We start from the raw sequence: 16,971 nt of genomic DNA on the forward strand, positions 1-16,971 counted from the left end.
AACTAAGTTGTTACATTATGATGTTATTATGTGATGCCGTTATATACACTTTGGTATACCTACTTAAGAGAAACGGGTAAATAATAAAAATGCTTGATATTTTTCTTTTCAATCAGTGGGAGTGCATCTGCAAAAAACAAAGTTTTGGAAAATGCATTTTAGTAAAGGGAATTTAGGATAATGATCAGAAAAGTTGAAAAATAGATAATATAAGCAAAAAGACAGATTATTATTATTATAGCAATATTTTTAACTTCCGTGGTCCCCAAGGGTAAAATATCCATCATATATATCTATAGCAATACCCGTCCAGTTCTTTCCTGCTATCTTTATTATGTCATCTTCCCATCTATTTCTTTGTCTTAAACATTTCTTTTTTCTGGAACTCGCCATTTTGTTGTTTGGAGAGTCCACCTTTTATCTTTGTACATCACTATATGACCTGCCCATCTACACTTCTGTTTAATACTATGCTGAAGAGAATCTTTTATTTTGGTTTTCTTCCTAATATCAGTGTTTCTTATTTTCTGTATTTTTCTTAACTTTAAGATACTTCTTTCCATCATGCTGACATGATAGGATTTTGTTCTTTATTTTTTCTGTATAGGTCCATGTTTGGCATGCATATGTATAATGCCAACATTGGAATTAAATGCAGGAATCCATAATTATCTTTTTTAAGTTGAGACTGTAGTTCCATTTAAGGATTTCTTTTTGAGCCCAATATTTCTTCCATGTTATGTTTATTCTTCTATCAACTTCATTTTTCCACTGTTCGTTTGGAAAGAGACCATTTTACCTAGGTACATTAACTATCCACATAATCTATAGGGTTCTCTTCTATTGTGATAATTTTTTTGCTGTGGTTTGTCATGATCTTTGTTTTGGTTGCATTCATATTTAGCCCAATTTTCTTACTTTCCAAATCTAGTTCTTGTAGCATTTTTTCTATTGTTTTACCGATTCGCTAAAAAGTACTATATCATCTGCGAAACATAAGTGTGTTAGTCTTTTGTTTATATATCCATATACCCTCATGGCTCCAATCGATACTTTTAAAGATGTTGTTAAGTACTGCTATGAAAAGTTTTGGAGAAAGTGGACCTGTTTACGACCTCTTCCAATTGTGAACATTGTTGCCTCTCCAGTTTGAAAAACTGTTCAAACAAAAAGACAGATAGCTAAATATAATTTACAATATATTTAACCTTAGAAATATAATACATATATATAAAGTAAATAAACTAAGAGAATTTACAACTTAATATTATTGATAAGAATAAAAGAGAAAATCAAATTATATACTTCTAAATTATAAAGAAACTATAATTCTGGAACTGATGTAGTAGAACTGGAAAGTTGGAGGGATAAGTGGGAATTGAAAAACAGAATGGTCATAGAAAAACTACGTTTAGCTAATAGGTTGAATTGGTGCAGTAGAAAGAGAATGCTCAATTGTTATCTTTAATCTATGATAGGAACTTAACCCTTTGACATTTTAACAGCATAAGGGTTGTACTCGTTATAATCATAGTCACCAGTCTTGCGTAACTTTCATACTAGATTTTAATATAATTTGGTCAGGAAATATAATGCCAACATTTAATTAAATGATGAAATGACAATAGTGCCAACTTAACTAACAAAAGTACTGTCAAATGTCATGCAAATAGCTGCTGACTGCCACCTAAACTATTTGTGGAATAGTTTTAGCTTTATATTTCATATTTCTTTTTATTTTAATTTGGAAATTACGACTATATGTAATTAATATGGACTATATTACGAGTCTTCGCTACAAATTGACCAGATATTACGAGAAGTGTTTAAAAGTTGTTTACTATCAATAATATTACAAAATTGAGATCTCAAGGTGATATTGTATAAAATAATATTTTAGGACTGTTATCTATTGTTTTATATTTGCTAAAAAAACATGTTCATTGGAACATGCATATTGACTTTTATGATTTTTAAAATTTATATATTTCTTTTATCACATGATTCGCGTTTCTACTTTCAAACTATAGTAAAAATTATTATATGACAACTCTAAAAAGTACCTGTTATGGCGGCGACTCTCTTTCAAAGATTGTTTAGTGGTATTCAAACACCTTGATTCTTTTGTTCTACTTCACAGAACTCTTTCACCTTCAATATCATTTCTCGAACCGAACTTTTTACAACTTTTGACATTAAACAATCTTTAAAATGAACTAAGCTAGTTAAAAACTCACAAAAATCTACCAAAACAAACGAACTTGATAATATCGACGAAAAACAACATGGCCGATTTTAGAACTAAATTTGACAAATTTAGTTCCAAAAATCACCGCGGGACTTCTTTAATGAGAAAGTATCTATAATTATAACCCTATTCGTTTCCATTTTGTACATCAAATGGCCAACATAACGAGAAAAGTAGGAATTTTTTGTGTAGATTGGTGAGATATTCCTGACCAAATTTTACGTGGCTTATATGAAGTGCATTCTCTTATCCTCTGGTTATATTTTTTTTTTATTGCCTATCTAATCTGTTGTACGACTGACTATACCAGACTAAATTTTATTTTCTTTTACTTTAGATTGAATGCCAATTATGAATATTATTTTTGCTTTTTTAAATAATTAATCACACCTGGTTAATGTTCCTAAACATTATTAATAAAAACTGTTGAAGTTATAGTAGAGAAGTAAAATATTATTTACTTAACGATGAAAGAGGTTTATGAGTGGTTAACAAAACCACCAAAATATACAATTTTCAGGGTAAATAAATTAAAACAATTCAACTGTGAAGAACTGAAAAAGATTTTTATAACTGTAAGAAAGTTTTTGACTAACAAAGTTTTTTTATTTGTAAATTTTAAACTTTCTTGAGATTAAAAAAAAATCTAGTCTCTTTTTTACGTTGACTAATTTTTAAAATTTTTTATTTAATTATGTTATTGTACAATCACTTATAATATCCCTAAAAGGGATTTCTTCTAGTCAACCTTGAGAACGCGAATAAGAAGAAAGTACTTATAATATTTGTATTTAAAGTATTGTATACTATAAATAATAAATTATATTATTAGTAGCTATATAGTTAGTAGCAGAGTATATATATATATATATATATATATATATATATATATATATATATATATATATATATATATATATATATATATATATATATATATATATATATATGTATATATATATATATATATATATATATATATATATACCAGCTGAATCAGCAAACATTGTTTTACCATCAACATTATTTCTAGAACATCATAAAAATTTATCATACTATAATTATTATATTCAATTGCCATCTTGCAACCCTTTTGCGGCATATAAAAATCGCGATTAAAAAACAGGGGTGGATCGTAAAAGGGTGAAAATTTGAAGTTGTATGTATGTATGTATGTATGTAAACAGTATACTCTGTTATGTCCATGGTATTGCTCATATCTATAGGCGACGGTTACCACTTTCCATCAGGTGGGCCCTTAGCTAGTTTCCCATTTTAAGATGTATAAAAAAAAATTTTCAATCATAATAAAAATTAAAATATTAGTCCAAAAAATTAAAAACAAATATATAGGATTGGGTGACCCTTATCATTGAAGGGTATAGAAAATAGATGATGGCCGATTCCCAGACCTACTCGATATGCACATACAATTTCATAAAAATCTGTAAAGCCGTTTCTGAGGAGTTTGCTAACAAACATTAGGATCAAGAGATTATCCACACCTGAGTCAAATATTTTAAATATGTCTAAATTTAATATTGTAAAGAAAAAAGATTTCATTTTTTGTTAGTAATGGATGAACTAAATTATACTGGATTTTACAAATTCTTTTTACTATTGAAAGTTACTATAAATATCCACAATAAAGACATTTGTATTCATAAAGTTACATTACAATGAGTGACATAGGCTGTATTTTTTTTTTTATTTAGAGATCTACTTATCTACCCATGTGACCCATCTCAATTTCACATAGGTAGATACCTATGTGAAACTAAGATGGCTTGCTAATCCTCAATAAATACTAGTGATAATATTTAAAAATTATAGAATATTCTTTATTTACTTTATATTAAAAGCAGTTAATTCTGTTTAAATATTTATTACTAAATTTGTATTTTACAGCAAAGTAAAAAATTAAACATCAATGAAATCCCTAATATCTATTTCCTAAAACCTGACTGTCTGATAATTGAGCAGTGGTCTAGTGATATACAATTTGAGAATGCAGAGAAAGAAATTATTGTAGATGTCTCATGTGCAGCTGCAGTTTTGAGAGGTGCACATGTTTTTGCACCTGGTGTTATGGGTCTTCCTGCAAGTATGTATTATTTGATTTTCTTTAAAGATTATAATTTATTTTATATCAGGGCTATTCTCTAGTAATCAGTCTGGTTCTATAGTAAAGGGTGTATGACTCGAACAACCTGAGCCACTGCCATTTCTTACTAGTATCTCCTCCACAACTGCAGTCTTTATAATATATCCTTCAATCCTTTTTTACTACCTTCCTTTATGCACTCTCAATGTACTCTTTTATTTTCCTTAAGGAAATTAATTAATTAATAGCTCCATAGAATCAACCCCAATGTATTTAGCGTCAGCCAAATTCGAACTCATGATCTTTGAGGTCTATATGATATATCAGTAGACCATAGACTACATGCACGGACATGGACACAAAGTTCTAACAATTGATGCAATATAAATTTTTTTACTAAGCTTATCGCCTGTACTTTACATAACGATGCTACTAACGCATGACGACGGCGTCAAGGGGTGAATATCACGCCACGCCTAGGATTTTCTATCTTAAACAAAAATATTGATCCTTTGAATTGGTCAGATCTCAGATTGATTAATGAAAAATTCAACATCCAGAAGATCTATCTCACGAAAGTCGATACGAACTTTTTATGTGCTTGTTGAGATCTAAAAAAGTTCAAATAAAAGTATTTGAAATTTTTATGCAGATCTCCAGTTGGGTGAAAGAGTAGATATTTATGCAGACATGGATGGCCAGTGTAAAAGAGGTTTAAAAGTTAAATACAATGGTAAGAAGATGTATGTAGGAACAGGATATCTGAAAATGTTACGATGTGATTTATTCGACAAGGGTGTCCAGCCAAGGTATCTACTTCAATATATGTATTTATTTTTTAGGTATCTTAAAAAGGGGATTTTTCATCGGTAATTTGCTTTTCTTTATATAAGGTGGGTGGACCATGGAAGGCTACCGTGATAAATAATCAGTTTTTATTAGTTCATTTACTGTATAACTGAAAGAAACAAATTATTAATTAATACTTCGTTTTATTGTGTATCAGATAAATTACTTTTTTTAATTCTATATTTAATCACTATTTATTAAACTTAACTTTTATTAAACTCTTCCAAACAGCCTTACAAGGAACAGATACAAGGCCAATATTGTAAATCACTCATTCAACTTAAAGCTTGTGTTGTAATAATAAAAATAGCAGTTTTTTTCTGAAACTAGATAAAAAGCTCATCATTAAACCGAAAAATTAAATGTTTTACATATTATAATTTTTTTTAATAACTCAACAAACATTCCTTGGACACCATCGTATAACTAAGAATATATAAATGGAAATTATTTAAAAATTGTAGTAATAAGTATTATATTGATAACAAATAAATAGCCAATGCGTTTTAAAATGATATCATAAAAAAAATAATGGCCTTATGAGTCCGTTCTTTGTAAGGCTGAAATGGTCAAACTAACAATTCTCATCTATGATAACTTTTTCTTATATTAAATGTAATAGTAGACACATTATTTAACTTTCCCGGTGCATATTTATAAATAAAAACTATGTCTTCATATTTTTATAAATTGTAAATGTAGATCTTACACCTACCCACCATGTATCCTAGCAAGGCCAATAGTCAAATTTTTGATTGACCTTATAAGGACAACCGGCTTTTATTAGAACACTTTCGATATTTTAATTAATATCGAGGCCAAATTCTTTTCTTTTTTCTTTAGTACCATAACAAATCCATACAAAAAAAAGATAATATTAGGTTTTTTACATAAAAACTTATCTTTTGCTGTGCGCGCGAATTACAAATGATAATGGTATACGGGAATACTACATAGTTAGAAGTAGACAACGCCACGGGAAACGGATAATTTAAAATAAATTATATTATTTTGTAAAATATTTGAGTTTTGTGTTCCAAACATGAGTTATTTCAAATATTGTTTTGTTTAATTTAGCTACCATTAGTATTTGTGCGACTGCCAACACTCCATATTAGCCATCAATCTCCGAATACCATTTTATCCACGCACGTTTTAGGACAAGTGTTTTACTTCTAAACTAAGTATCTTCTGGTAAATTAATTATTCACAGTTCAGATTGGTAGTCGGACACATACTAAATGGTAGCGGAATTAAAATAGTGTAATCAAATAACCAGTGATATGAATTTCAAAATATTACTTAGTTCAGTAAAGTATTTCCGAACATGAGTATTTGTGTTCTGCAGTGGCATAGCTGTCGAGACCTTGCTTCCAGGATCAAGACTTCCTGTTATAAATGAAACTTTCTTTAATAAAGGCGAGGTTTTGCTACAAAATTTACCATCAATAGTATGTGGGTGGGTTGTCAACGCACAGCCTAAAGAATATATCCTTGATATGTGTGCAGCCCCTGGAAACAAAACCACACATCTAGCAGAAATGTCTGATAATCAAGTAAGTTCATAATAGTCACAAACCTGTATGTGTTGACATGAAAAAATACACCTTCTGTAACTGTATAGCTAATAGTCAACAAAATATAGCGTTTAATTTCAACTAGTTAAACAATTTTTTGTTCAACTTGTAAATCTAAATTTACAGATTGAGCGCTTAATTCTATAAGACCCGATATAAAGATTGGGCCACCATTGACTGCTCGTTGCGATTAAAATGGACACAGTGCAAGCACAACTGTCAGTCATAGCATGTATACGTTATTGCGTGTATTTGCAGTTTCCATCTTTGTAATTGTGCCTGTGCCGAAAATGATTTATGATAAACTTGTTTTTTTAATATAATACTCGTATATCTGCTTAATTTAATATTATTATTGCTTTTGTTTTATTTAAATACATTAGTATTTAAAGATAATCAAATTTATTCTGGTCAATTTACAGGCAATTATTATAGCTATAGATAAGACTGCACAAAAAGTTGACAGGATTAGAGAAAACTGTGAAAAACATGATGTAACATGTGTACATGTTTACGCCTTTGACTCAACGAAATGTTATTACGAAAATAGCGAAGGAATACAAAACGGACCACCATATCCATCTAATTGCTTCGATAAAATACTTTTAGATGCACCTTGCAGTGGGTTGGGACAAAGACCTCAGTTAGTTAACAAAATGACTCCCAAAATGCTGCAATCATACAAATTTGTTCAAAGGAAATTGATAATCACTGTAAGTTAACATTTATACCTTTCCATTTCAATGAAGTATCATTTCAGAAGATTTCAATAATTTATTTATTTTTTATTGACCACATTGTAAAAAAATGCTCGGTACAAAAGGCGGGTTTAAAGCATTCTCTTGCAGTGTTAATGAGTTGATTGCCAACTATGAGATAACTCGTAAATTGCGTTCCTTTATAGGACGCCAACTACGAGTTATCTCGTCCTGTGTTTACTTGACATTTTTGTGCAACTACTATTAAACTCGGAATATATCAGAGCTAATATTAATAGATGGTTTCTGGGAAAAGAACAAAAAAATCAATGCTGGCTTGCATCAACAGACAATTTATTAAAAAAAAACGAACAAAAATGTAATTACAATAATTACTTAAATTCAAGAAATAAAATAATATTTTAATATTTTTTTTTATGCTTTTTTAAGGAAATTATTCACTAAAATTGTAGTTTTTAATAATATAATATTAAATATGATTATCATTTAAGTTAGATTTCTGAAAATTGCCATGGCAGTTAACGTGTTAGTTTGTAATGATATATTTAAAACAATTCGAACATTTGTGTATTATAAAATATTTGCAGGCTGCAGAATTATTAAAAGTAGGTGGAGTGTTAATATATAGTACTTGTACTGTAACAGAAGATGAAAACGAAGGTATGGTTGCGTGGACTCTTGATAAGATCCCATGCTTAAATCTGATCCCTGCGGAACCGCTTCTTGGCGGACCTGGTTTACCGAATTGTGGACTGGACGACAGCCAAAGGTAAAGTAATGAACTATGTATAAAATCAATTATTCTATATTTAAATACATCAAATTATGTGTCTAACATAACAAATATCAAACGTCTTCTTAGACAACTAGTTGCATACCAAGACTTGTTGATAGCAAATTGCGAAACTTAATTGTATAAACAGCTAGAGGCTTACTTTTTTTGGTTAGGTTATATTTCAACTTTAGGCAATAATGGTTGTGGAATATTTAAAGGTAGGATTTAAGGAAGTTGCAGTAGGGGATCAATGGGTGGATCGTATCAAAATGGGCTATGGTTGGGGATGAGAGGAATGGAAGGGGGATAAACTAATGGTATGAGTGTGGGTGTCGAATGTGATACTATATGTTAGTTAAACCCAAAATAGGCAAAGGTAGAATTAGATCTTTCAGTGGGTAAAAATAGAATAGTAACCCTGTCTGTTCTTTTGGGCACCAATGAGGATTAATAGATAAGGATGAAGTTAGTTCATCGTGACTAATAAATCGGGTATAAATGTCAATTCTTTCCAGAGGAAACCGCGTGGAGGTCGATCGGAGAGGATGTATTGTTAGCAATGGACTTCAATAGTAGGAGGGTGTATTTTTAACAATGATAGTCCCCTTTGCTAAAAATTCCTTCTCATTATGCTCATTGTGATGAAGTCTCTACATTTTAACAACGATAGTTTCCAGAAGACACCGAGTGGAGATCAACCTGACAGGTTACGAGTATTTTGCTATCAAAGGGGACATTACATCTCATAACTAATATAATTATTATTAATTTTTTTTATTATATTATTTTTCACCTATATTATATTTGTAATCGTTACACCCATTTACAGTGTAACAATTTATAGATAGAAGTGTAGCCAGTGCTATATGTAATGTGTAATATAAACTATGCTGTGTTATAAATCTATTACCTATAATGTTTTGTTTCAGATTGATGGTACAACGATTTAGCCCAATAGACGACCCACTAAGACCTGTTAAACATATTTACAAAGATACTATTGGCTTTTTTATAGCAAAATTTATAAAAGTTAAATAGTAATATGTATATAAATAAATAAATAAGTATAATATATTTTATAATTGTCTTTTTACTACACCAAAAGCCTCGCGCAAATTTTATCTTCCCACATCCGATTTAGTTCTGACGACGGCCCGTTACTGTCCTAATGATAAATGGCATGAGAAAGCACATCTAACCTATAAATTGATAATTGATTGATCTCCACATTCGTAGCCTCGCAAAAACCTACTGCCTCCGCTGCCCATTACTAACAATATACCCTATCAGAGGACTTCCATGATCCTCCTGGAAACCATCGTACTGAATCCCAGGCGTATTTATCACGATGGGCTAACTGAATTGCCTTTTCATTCTCAGCTATCATCCTTCTCTGGTGACCCACCAGCGTGTACCGTTAGCGTAGACAGGATTACCATCCATTATCATCCATTAAAAAAAAATACAATTAAAATTATATGTGATCTGGGCCACTGCTTATATCGTAACTTAAGATATTTTATGGCTCACAAGGGTAAAGCCGCAGGAAATATCTAGTGTTTAAATATATGTAAAGTAAACTAAAATTTATTTTTGCATTTAAGATTTAAAACATACAGGTAGGTGTCGAATCAGAGATAGTGATGTTGAACTGATAAATTGACATTGACATTTTGTTTTGATAGAACATGACATGTAGCTGTTAGAAGTTTGTCTACAAAAATAACCTATGAATTACACAAAGGGATCTGTCACTTGAAGGTGTTAGTGAATACACGTTTTTTGTTGGAATCTTTATTATTTAGTGTTATATTGTGTTGAGAATCCTTATATTTATTTCATTTTGTCCTGTGTTTGTCCTATTTTCTTAGTGGTGTGTGGTAAGTAGTTTCTTATGTGTATATTCGCTCCACCTCCGTAATTATGGAGGTGAGCGGTGATGAGGATCCTCCCGATATAGGAGGTATACCTATAGAACCTATCGATGATGGCTTGGAGCCCTCTCAATCCCTGGTAGGTAATACAAGGAAAAGACGAGCGTCTTTGGATCTTGACAATAGGGATGGGAAAAAAACTAATCCACCCTCAGAATCAATACAATTTGTTTACACCAGACCAGGTTTTGAGAGTGACTCAAAAGCAAAGTATAATCCCCAGGATGCGGCTCCTTATTCCGTACATATAACAAGAATAGAACCCGATGTTTCAACTGGATTATCAATAAAACTATTAAGATTTGCGCAGTTCTTACACAAAAATAAAATCACAGGAATCAAGAAGGGGGGTATCAAAGCATTAGGTCGTAATAGGATATCTGTTGAATTTAAAAATCATTTAGAAGCCAACAATTTTGTTGAAAATCCACTCCTTACAGATAATAAATACTCTGCTAGCATCCCAAGATTCCAAATCTCCCGAATGGGGGTTGTTCGTAATATACCTAATGACTGGTCCCTTGAGGAACTGGTCCAAAATATCGATACTCCTCCTAATTGTGGACAAGTGATAAGAGCTAGACGATTAAATGTCAAATCTCATAAACCGGACAACTCAGTCACTTGGATACCCTCATCTTCAGTTGTATTGACTTTTGAAGGGCAGGTTCTTCCAGAAAAAGTTTATTGTTTTGATACCTCTCTCCCGGTTCTGCTATATAGGTTACCTCTTATTCAATGCAGAAATTGCTGTAGGTTTGGCCATATTCGCACTCAGTGTCGATCTAAACCTAGATGTTATTATTGTGGTGCTCAACATGCAGGTGATGCATGCGATAAAAGTAAGGAACAACCACATTGCATACTCTGTGACAGTGATAATCATGCAGCTACAGAGTCGGTGTGTCCCGAACATGCAAGACAAAAAAGTATAAAAATTGTAATGGCTGAAGAAAATATAAGCCACATGGAGGCATCTGTCCGATTTCCTTCTGTAAAGCGGTCATATGCTGATGTAACATCGACTCAACAAAATTTACACCAACCTCAAACCTCTCATCCTCTAAACTATCAATTCTCAGTTACATCATCTCCATCCTCATCACCCAGAAAATCATATCGTGAAACAGTCCTTTTAACTCCCCGACCTCGTCCCCCCATGGGTAAATCGTATGACATATCTGCACATAATAATATTACTCAGACACCCAAATCCTCTCAACCTAATGGTTGTGCTGCTATAGGCCAACAAAAATATGAGGAAACAACTCCTCTCCCTACCCCAAATGACAATCTTGTGGAACTTCTTGTTTGTACCCTCATTAACATTATATCAAAATTTTCAGATGCATTACCGAACAATGTCCAACAATTACTGCAGCTCCTCCTCTCCTCCTTCTTAAAAAATGACCCTAAACCTCCTACAATGGAATACTAGGAGTATCTTAAATAAAAAACATGATCTTATATATTTACTCAATAAATTTAAACCAGTGGCATTTGCCATCTCGGAGACATGGTTAAGACCTGGCACTACATTCAGAGTGCCTGGCTACTCATGCCTCCGGGATGACAGAGCCGACGGATGGGCGGGTTCCGCTCTTCTGGTTACAAAATCTACTACATTCTCCCAAATCCCCATCCCCTCACACAGTCCAGAATTTCAAATAGTAGCAGTCAAAACCTTTGGTATTACCTTAGTCTCTATTTATATCCCTCATCCAAATCAATCCATACTCTCTGAACTTCAGTCACTCCTATCGACTCTCTGTCCTCCTTTTATTATCATGGGAGATTTTAACTGCCATCACACATTATGGGGCTCACAATCCACTGACACAGTTTCTACATACTTGTTAGATCTACTCGACGACATTGACCTCTGCGTGCTGAATGATGGATCTAGTACCCGTAGAGTATCCCCTCTTCAAAACCCCAGCTGTCCTGATTTAACACTTGCATCCCCTACCCTAGTCACTAAACTTACATGGCAAGTCCTACCTAATTCATATGGTAGTGACCATATTCCTATCTTAATTACATTCTATAATACTTATTCCAAACCTACGTCTGTCCCCAGTCCACTTCTAAAATATAAAACAGATAAAGCTGATTGGCATAAATTCTCCAGTCTTTTAGAAAATAAATTTTGTTCCCTCCCTGCCATAAGTATAAATAATTTTCATGAAACCTACAATAATTTTGTTACTTTTTTAACATCAGCAGCTAATGATTCGATCCCCCTTAAAAATTCTACTCTTAACAAAATCCCTTCCCCCCTTGGTGGGACTCTGAGTGTACAAATAGTGTCAAGCTGCGAAAAGAGGCTGAAAGAACTTATTTATCAAACTTGACGATGGATAATTACCTCTCCTATCGTAAGATAGCTGCTCGCACAAAGAGACTACTCTCCAAGAAAAAATCTTCAGGATGGCATAGGTTTTGTGAATCCTTATCTCCAAGAGCCTCCCCCTCTCTTGTATGGAATAAAATCAATTCATTTCGCAATGGAACTATTAATCATAATTTAACATCGAATGATCCCTCGTTATGGGTAGATGCTTTTTTTGATAGGCTTGCTCCACCTTTTGTCCCCTCAGAAGATTCCCTTCCTTATGCAACTCCTCCAACTTCTAGTGGTGACAGAATGGATGAACCATTCTCGTTACCAGAATTGATTTGTGCCCTTGATCATCTCCATGACTCCTCTCCAGGAATTGACGGCATCCCATATTCTTTTATATGTAATCTACCCATGTCAGGTAAAAAATACTTTCTGGATATTATTAATTGTGTCTTCTTATCTGGAATAGTACCTGAATCTTGGAAATCCCAAATTATAGTTCCCATCTTAAAACCCCAAAAAGATCCTAACGATCCAAATTCTTACAGACCGATTGCCCTATCTTCGGCCTTGGCAAAAATTCTAGAAATTCTCATTAAACATAGACTTGAATGGATTTTAGAAAGTAAAGGTTTATTATCCAAATTACAATTTGGATTTAGACGTGGCATGGGTACTACAGATAGCCTTAGTGTCCTTATTTCGGAAATACGCCTTGCTTTCTCCTGCAATGAACACCTCATAGGAATTTTCCTTGATATCTCGTCTGCGTATGACAATGTCCAGCTTCCAATACTCAGGCAAAAGCTGCAAAATCTGAGTATTCCTGTGAGACTGACTACTATCATATGTAATCTCTTAATGGCTAGATCGATTTCCTTGCGTGTTAATGGCTCTCTTTTTCCTTCAAGACTGGTCTGGAAAGGTCTCCCACAGGGCTCTGTCCTTAGTCCCCTTTTATATAATATCTATACATCTGACCTTGAATCCTCTGTTACTTGTTTCTGCAAAATCCTACAATATGCGGATGACATTGCTATGTATATCGCCTCAGATTCCTTTTCTGACTCCTCTTCCCGCCTAAATTCCGCGTTGTATTACCTCAATCAGTGGCTAGATGATCATGGGCTAACACTTTCTATACCAAAGTGCTCAGCGGTCGTTTTTAGCCGCAAGAGACAAATCCCCGTTATTGAACTCTCTCTAAATAATGAACCTATCTTAGTACAAGATAAAGTAAAATTTTTGGGTGTTATCCTGGACTCAAAATTAACAGGCCTGCATCATTTAAGCTACGTAGTAAATAAATGCGAAAGTAGTATTAATATCTTAAAAGCCCTTTCTGGTGTACGTTGGGGTTCTCATCCATATAGCCAAAAACTCTTATATAATGCTATTATCCGAAGTCACTTAGACTATGGCTCATTTCTGTTAGAACCTTGCAACAAAATTGCTCTAGCTAAATTTGACAGAGTTCAAACTAGGTGCTTACGTATAATTATTGGTGCAATGAAGTCATCTCCAGCAAACGCTCTGCAAGTCGAATGTCTAGATCCCCCTCTCCATCTACGTAGACAATATCTCTCAGACCGCTTTTACCTCAATATTGCCCAATATAACTCCCATCCTCTCCTTCCTATCTTAGAGTCTCTCTCAGAACAAATAAACCTATCAAGTTACTGGACCCATAAAGAACCCCCTCCCATCCTTAAGAGCTTTACCAAGTACAAAAACCCGATCTCACTTATTAAAAAAATAGACCGTAACCCTCTTTTCGAATTTGATTATGATTCTCTAATTTATCGTCCTAATGTAATTCTAGATTTTGGATTAGTAAAACATTCACCTTTTGCTAATCAAAAGTTTAACGCTATTGTCGCGGAAACATGGCACGACTGGCTTCTGATGTTTACAGATGCTTCTAAAACTGACAAATCAGATCATGTTGGAGCCGCTGTATGGATCCCAAAATATAACGTTGTCCTCAACTTCAAATGTTCTCCTTCATCCTCAACATTTACTGGTGAATCCATAGCTATTATGGAAGCAGTGTCCTATGTAGAAACACATAAATTAAACAAAACCCTCATTCTTTCGGACTCCCTAAGCTGTTTACAAGATATTTTAAAACTACCTTTTAAATCCAAAGAAAACTTTTACATAACTTTGCAAACTAAACAAATTTTACATAGGTGCTATAAGTCCGGTATTAATGTTACCATTGCGTGGATTCCTAGTCATTCAGGAATTATTGGGAATGAAACAGTAGACTCTTGGGCCAAAAATGCTATCCAACATGGTAATAATTACAATTTTTATTTCACTCGAGATCTACGTTGTCAGGCTAAACCACACATGTTAGAGGCTTGGGATAACTTGTGGCAAAAAACTAGACAATCTAAAGGCAAGTATTATGGTAATATCCAGCCCTTCATCCCTATAAAACCATGGTTTGCTACTCAACGAAACTTAGGTAAGTGGGTTACATCAGTTATATGCCGCCTACGTTTGGGACATGTCTGCACACCCGTATTTTTATACAAAATCCGAATCCAAGATCACTCTCTGTGCGAATGTGGCTTAGCGGAAGGAACGTTAGAGCACCTATTTTTTGAATGCCCCAAATTGACCCTTCCCCTCTATGACCTGTTGCCTCGTACCTTTCCACGTCCTGTAAATATTCCATTCCTTCTTACCTTAGTCCACTCTCCTTTGGTTAAGGTACTGGCCAAATTTATATGTACTAATAATATAAAAATTTAAAATATAAGTATATGTCACTCTTTACACTTCTCGTCTTTTCATTCCTTCCGCGTATTGTCTTTGCTATAATACACTCATACACACATATCATATTAAATTTATTTTTCCTTTGCATGTATATAACATATTTTGTGTTGTCCTCCTTTCCAGAGAACTCAACTGAACGATCATTACTGAAAAATGTCATAATATAAAATTCACGGAGTCTTCTCTAACCCTGACATTGGCAGAAAATCACCGTTGCTTCTACGGTGGAAGCCATATTTTAAAAAAGAAGAAGAAGAAGAATAACCTATAATTTTTTTCAAATTATAATACAAAATACAAACTTCCATCTGTTTAGTAAATTTATGTTTTTAAAAGTAATTTAGAAGTACATCTTTACAAGTTACTCTTAACACTAATTACCTTATTGGTAACAAAAAAAAAATGCATTTTATTTACTAGTTTTTTTTTAAATTTTAGTACCAATCATGGGTAAAACTTCTAAGGATAAACGAGATATATACTATAGATTAGCCAAAGAAGAAGGCTGGCGTGCACGAAGTGCATTTAAACTATTACAAATAAACGAAGAATACAATATATTTGAAGGTGTGTTGCGAGCAGTAGATCTTTGCGCAGCTCCTGGTAGTTGGAGTCAAGTATTAACAAAAAAATTGCGATGTAATACTGCAAATGCGGATGAAGTTAAAATTGTAGCCGTAGACTTGCAGGCAATGGCAGCTCTACCGGGTGTTAAACAAATACAAGGTGATATAACAAAGTTGTCTACAGCTAATGAGATAATAAAAGAATTTGAAGGCATGAAGGCAGATTTAGTAGTTTGTGATGGTGCTCCAGATGTAACTGGATTACATGATATTGATGAATATATTCAATCCCAACTTCTTCTTGCAGCATTAAATATAACTACACATGTTTTGAAAGTTGGGGGTGTATTTGTTGCCAAAATATTTAGAGGTAAAGATGTCACTCTTTTATACTCTCAATTGAAACAATTCTTTAAATATGTAACAATTTCAAAACCAAGAAGCTCAAGGAACTCCAGTATAGAAGCTTTTGTTATATGTCAGAACTACAGTCCCCCTGCAGATTATGTACCTACTATGTCTAATCCATTGTTAGATCATAAATATTGTGATTTCAATCAGTTTACCGGGCCAAACAGGTTTATTGTGCCATTCAATGCTTGTGGCGATTTAAGTGCATATGACTCTGATACATCATACCCATTGATATTAGAAGGCCAAACAAGCTATGAGTATAAGGAACCAGTACAAGGCCCTATCAATCCACCATATAAAGAAATTTTAGATAAAACTAAAAATATGAAAATCAACAATAAATAATATCAAATACTTTTAGTTTGTTTGTCTATAATTTATATGTATTTTACTATCCATTATTAATTTTATTTTTTTCTTGTTTTTCTAATTTTTGTATTATAAACTAGGATTGATACTAGACATATAACATTGTTTGATGTTTAATCATCTTCAAAAACGAAATATTAAATAGCTAAATCTATTTCGTTTTCCACTAAATACCTGTTTAGAAATATTGAAAATTTACAGATAATGCATATTTTACTTTAATATGAATACTGTATTATTATGAATAGTATGCAAGTAGTAGATGCATAATAGCACAATGAA

At 32.8% G+C, this 16,971-nt stretch overlaps 2 protein-coding genes across 7 annotated transcripts; both read left to right on the forward strand.

Moving 5' to 3' along the window:
- The first annotated feature begins 2,536 nt into the window (after positions 1-2,536).
- Positions 2,537-9,354, forward strand: LOC113520772 (tRNA (cytosine(72)-C(5))-methyltransferase NSUN6). Of its 5 annotated transcripts, none has more exons than XM_052897307.1 (7): positions 2,537-2,769; positions 4,157-4,352; positions 5,005-5,161; positions 6,550-6,757; positions 7,201-7,491; positions 8,085-8,266; positions 9,202-9,354. In XM_052897307.1, the coding sequence occupies exons 1-7, from the start codon at positions 2,716-2,718 to the stop codon at positions 9,308-9,310; spliced, it is 1,197 nt and encodes a 398-aa protein (XP_052753267.1). In that variant the 5' UTR covers positions 2,537-2,715; the 3' UTR covers positions 9,311-9,354. The 5 variants fall into 5 exon arrangements, 3 of the variants coding, with proteins under 3 accessions (XP_052753267.1, XP_052753265.1, XP_052753266.1); XR_008253101.1 differs by lacking the exon at positions 9,202-9,354 and adding an exon at positions 8,788-9,164 and having other exon boundaries at positions 2,538-2,823; positions 8,143-8,266; XR_008253100.1 differs by having other exon boundaries at positions 2,539-2,823; positions 8,143-8,266.
- Positions 9,355-10,015: 661 nt separating this feature from the next.
- LOC113520532 (putative tRNA (cytidine(32)/guanosine(34)-2'-O)-methyltransferase) lies at positions 10,016-16,680 on the forward strand. Of its 2 annotated transcripts, none has more exons than XM_052897310.1 (3): positions 10,016-10,152; positions 15,464-15,686; positions 15,779-16,680. In XM_052897310.1, exon 3 carries the CDS (start codon positions 15,787-15,789, stop codon positions 16,663-16,665), a length of 879 nt encoding a protein of 292 aa, XP_052753270.1. In that variant the 5' UTR covers positions 10,016-10,152; positions 15,464-15,686; positions 15,779-15,786; the 3' UTR covers positions 16,666-16,680. The 2 variants fall into 2 exon arrangements, with proteins under 2 accessions (XP_052753270.1, XP_052753268.1); XM_052897308.1 differs by having other exon boundaries at positions 15,464-15,675.
- Positions 16,681-16,971: the final 291 nt, after the last annotated feature.

The sequence above is a fragment of the Galleria mellonella genome, unplaced genomic scaffold (genome assembly GCF_026898425.1).
Source record: "Galleria mellonella isolate WM207_F2 unplaced genomic scaffold, CSIRO_AGI_GalMel_v1 utg36, whole genome shotgun sequence".
In the NCBI taxonomy this organism is placed as follows: Eukaryota; Metazoa; Arthropoda; class Insecta; order Lepidoptera; family Pyralidae; genus Galleria; species Galleria mellonella.

Coding starts and splice junctions, on each gene's coding strand:
- LOC113520772 (XM_052897305.1), top strand. CDS start 2,716: ATGAAAGAGGTTTATGAGTGGTTAACAAAACCACCAAAATATACAATT. Junction 2,824..4,156: donor TGAAAAAGATTTTTATAACT/GTAAGAAAGTTT, acceptor TGTATTTTACAG/CAAAGTAAAAAATTAAACAT. Junction 5,162..6,549: donor GACAAGGGTGTCCAGCCAAG/GTATCTACTTCA, acceptor TGTGTTCTGCAG/TGGCATAGCTGTCGAGACCT.
- LOC113520532 (XM_052897310.1), top strand. CDS start 15,787: ATGGGTAAAACTTCTAAGGATAAACGAGATATATACTATAGATTAGCC.